This window comes from Plectropomus leopardus, chromosome 23 (genome assembly GCF_026936395.1).
Source record: "Plectropomus leopardus strain MGB_pleo_1.0 chromosome 23, ASM2693639v1, whole genome shotgun sequence".
Taxonomy (NCBI): Eukaryota; Metazoa; Chordata; class Actinopteri; order Perciformes; family Serranidae; genus Plectropomus; species Plectropomus leopardus.
In genome coordinates, this window is record NC_142198.1 from 23,960,001 (window position 1) to 23,962,500 (window position 2,500).

Sequence of the window (2,500 nt, forward strand, 5' to 3'; positions counted from 1 at the left end):
AACCCTGAACCTCCTCAATGAACCCTGAACCTCCTCAATGAACCCTGAACCTCCTCAATGAACCCTGAACCTCCTCAACAAAACCTGAACCTCCTCAATGAACCCTGAACCTCCTCAACAAAACCTGAACCTCCTCAATGAACCCTGAACCTCCTCAATGAACCCTGAACCTCCTCAATGAACCCTGAACCTCCTCAACAAAACCTGAACCTCCTCAATGAACCCTGAACCTCCTCAACAAAACCTGAACCTCCTCAATGAACCCTGAACCTCCTCAATGAACCCTGAACCTCCTCAATGAACCCTGAACCTCCTCAATGAACCCTGAACCTCCTCAATGAACCCTGAACCTCCTCAACAAAACCTGAACCTCCTCAATGAACCCTGGACCTCCTCAATGAACCCTGGACCTCCTCAATGAACCCTGAATCTCCTCAACAAAACCTGAACCTCCTCAACAAAACCTGAACCTCCTCAACGAAACCTGTGTCCTCCGAGACAATGCCCACTGATCTCATCTTCATGCTTTCACCAGCTTATTTTCTTTGACATTCGGTGAAAAAAAGTGACTTTTTTACAGGAAGAACGATATAAAGATTTGTTTTCACTGAAATGAATAAAACGTGCTGCCACATCGGTTAAATGATCCGTGATGAGGCGTTCTTCAGTCAGCGTGAAGCAGAATATTTTTTGGGCTGCGGGCTGCGATCCGGGTCCGTCAGGTGGTGTTCCTCCTGATCAGAGCCAGCGGCCGGATGGACGACTTCCTGCTGGACAGCAGGGAGGACTGTGCGTCCCTCATGTTGTCCCTGAACGTCCTGGTTGAGTAGTAGTACAGCAGCGGGTTGACCACGCTGTTGGACGCAGCCAGACACAGCGTCACCACCACCGCTCGCTGCAGTGCCACCGTTACCTCACAGCCCCAGCCGCCGCACACGGCGTGCAGGTGCAGGGACCGGATCACGTGGTACGGCAGAAAGCACAGCAGGAAGGTCAGTGTCACCATGGTGACCAGGTGCACCGAGCGCCGGCGGCTGCAGCGGCGAGCTTTGCTGGACGAGCTGCTGCCATAGAGGCTGGAGCGGGCGGTCAGGCGCCGCGCGATGAGGCTGTAGCAGAAGATGATGGTGAGGAAGGGCAGGAGGAAGCCCAGAGCCAACGCCAGGTAGTTCAAGATCAGGACACGCCCCCACGAGGAGGGGCTAGACGGCTCGAAGCAGCGAGGAAACCCCGCCCTGAGGAGAAGAGCAAGACGAGTAAACATGTCAAATGCACAGATTTGATTTAAAACGGCGCTCGACTGAACGCTCTGCTGTGACTCTCACCTGCTCGTCACCCCGTTGGTCAGAAAGGGCGCAGAGGACACGCCCACAAACAGCCAGACTCCAACACAGACGAATAAAGTGCGAGTGGGCGTGGCCAGAGCACGGTGGCGCAGCGGCTGGGCCACGGCGAGCCAACGGAGCACGCTCAGAAGAGTGAGGAAGAGGATGCTGAGGGAGGAAGAGAGGAGTGATTCACCTGTTTCTGAGAGAGAATGTGTGTGTGTGTGTGTGTGTGTGTGTGTGTGTACGTGTGTGTGTGTGTGTGTGCATGCGTGTGCGTGTGTGTGTGTGTGTGTGTTACCTTGTGTACAGGTTGACGTAGAAGCCGTAGACGCACAGTCGGCACAGCCAATCAGGGAAGTCCCAGACCCCGCCCCTGAAGTAATAAGCCAATCGCAGAGGGAGCGTGAGGGAGAAGCTGCCGTCTGATAGGGCGAGGTTCATCATGACCACGCAGGAGGCGGAGCTTCTGGAGAGCGCCACAGAGAAACAAACTGACCTGTCAGTGATAAACTCTGACATGAACTCTCTGAACGAGTCTGTTTGTCCTCAGATGGTTTTTATTTGTCGTTGACATGTTTCCGTGTGTGTAAACATGTTACACGTAACGGTCGGCGCGTGCGAGCGCTGCTGTGTGCAGGTGTTCGTGTTTGCAGATGTCGGCAGGTAAATGAGCTCGCTCATAAAAAAGGGTTTTATTATGAAGTCCGGCAGCTTTAATGCAAATATTTACAGTGCTGGCACGCGGAGGGTTAACTCCAGGTCACGTCCTGTCTGTTTTCACTGAGACACAAATATTTATCTGAACCTTCAGCATCTATTTATCAAACTCTGCTGGATTTCTGCTCCACAGAGATCAGATATCAAAAGTCGGCAGAGTACAGCTCGGGTCGGCGCTCGAACTCGGAGCTGAAAAATCTTCAGGAAACGTTTGATTTGGGATCATTTTCATCATTAATCTTCTTCACAAACACTGCAAGCTTTTTAAAAAATGATTAATATTATTATTATGTTTTTGTGCCAAGGTGCAACACTTGTTTGTGGAGTAGTTTTGTTTTGTTTCCTTATTTTTTTAATTATTATTATTATTAATTTATCATATATTTATATTTCATCATGTAACTAAAACTGAAAGTCCAAAATTCCCCAGAATGACCAGAATTGACCTCGGGGCG

The 2,500-nt window shown here is 50.6% G+C and overlaps 1 protein-coding gene across 4 annotated transcripts in view; it reads right to left on the reverse strand.

Moving 5' to 3' along the window:
• The window catches only part of LOC121964588 (cysteinyl leukotriene receptor 2-like), an 8,358-nt gene that overhangs the window by 900 nt on the left and 4,958 nt on the right, over positions 1-2,500 (reverse strand). Inside the window, exons 3-6 of one of the 4 annotated variants that reach the window (XR_015775673.1) lie at positions 1,627-1,794; positions 1,326-1,493; positions 445-1,235; positions 1-384 (exon numbers count right to left, since the gene is read on the reverse strand). The exon at positions 1-384 is cut by the window's left edge and continues 900 nt beyond it. Coding sequence is in view for 1 of the 4 variants with exons in the window: in XM_088073480.1 (XP_087929606.1) it covers positions 719-1,235; positions 1,326-1,493; positions 1,627-1,794 (853 nt within the window). In the remaining 3 variants the exon portion in view is untranslated. Of the gene's footprint in view, positions 1,236-1,325; positions 1,494-1,626; positions 1,795-2,500 lie in introns of all 4 variants that reach the window. The other 3 variants (XR_015775671.1, XR_015775672.1, XM_088073480.1) reach the window with 3 other exon arrangements.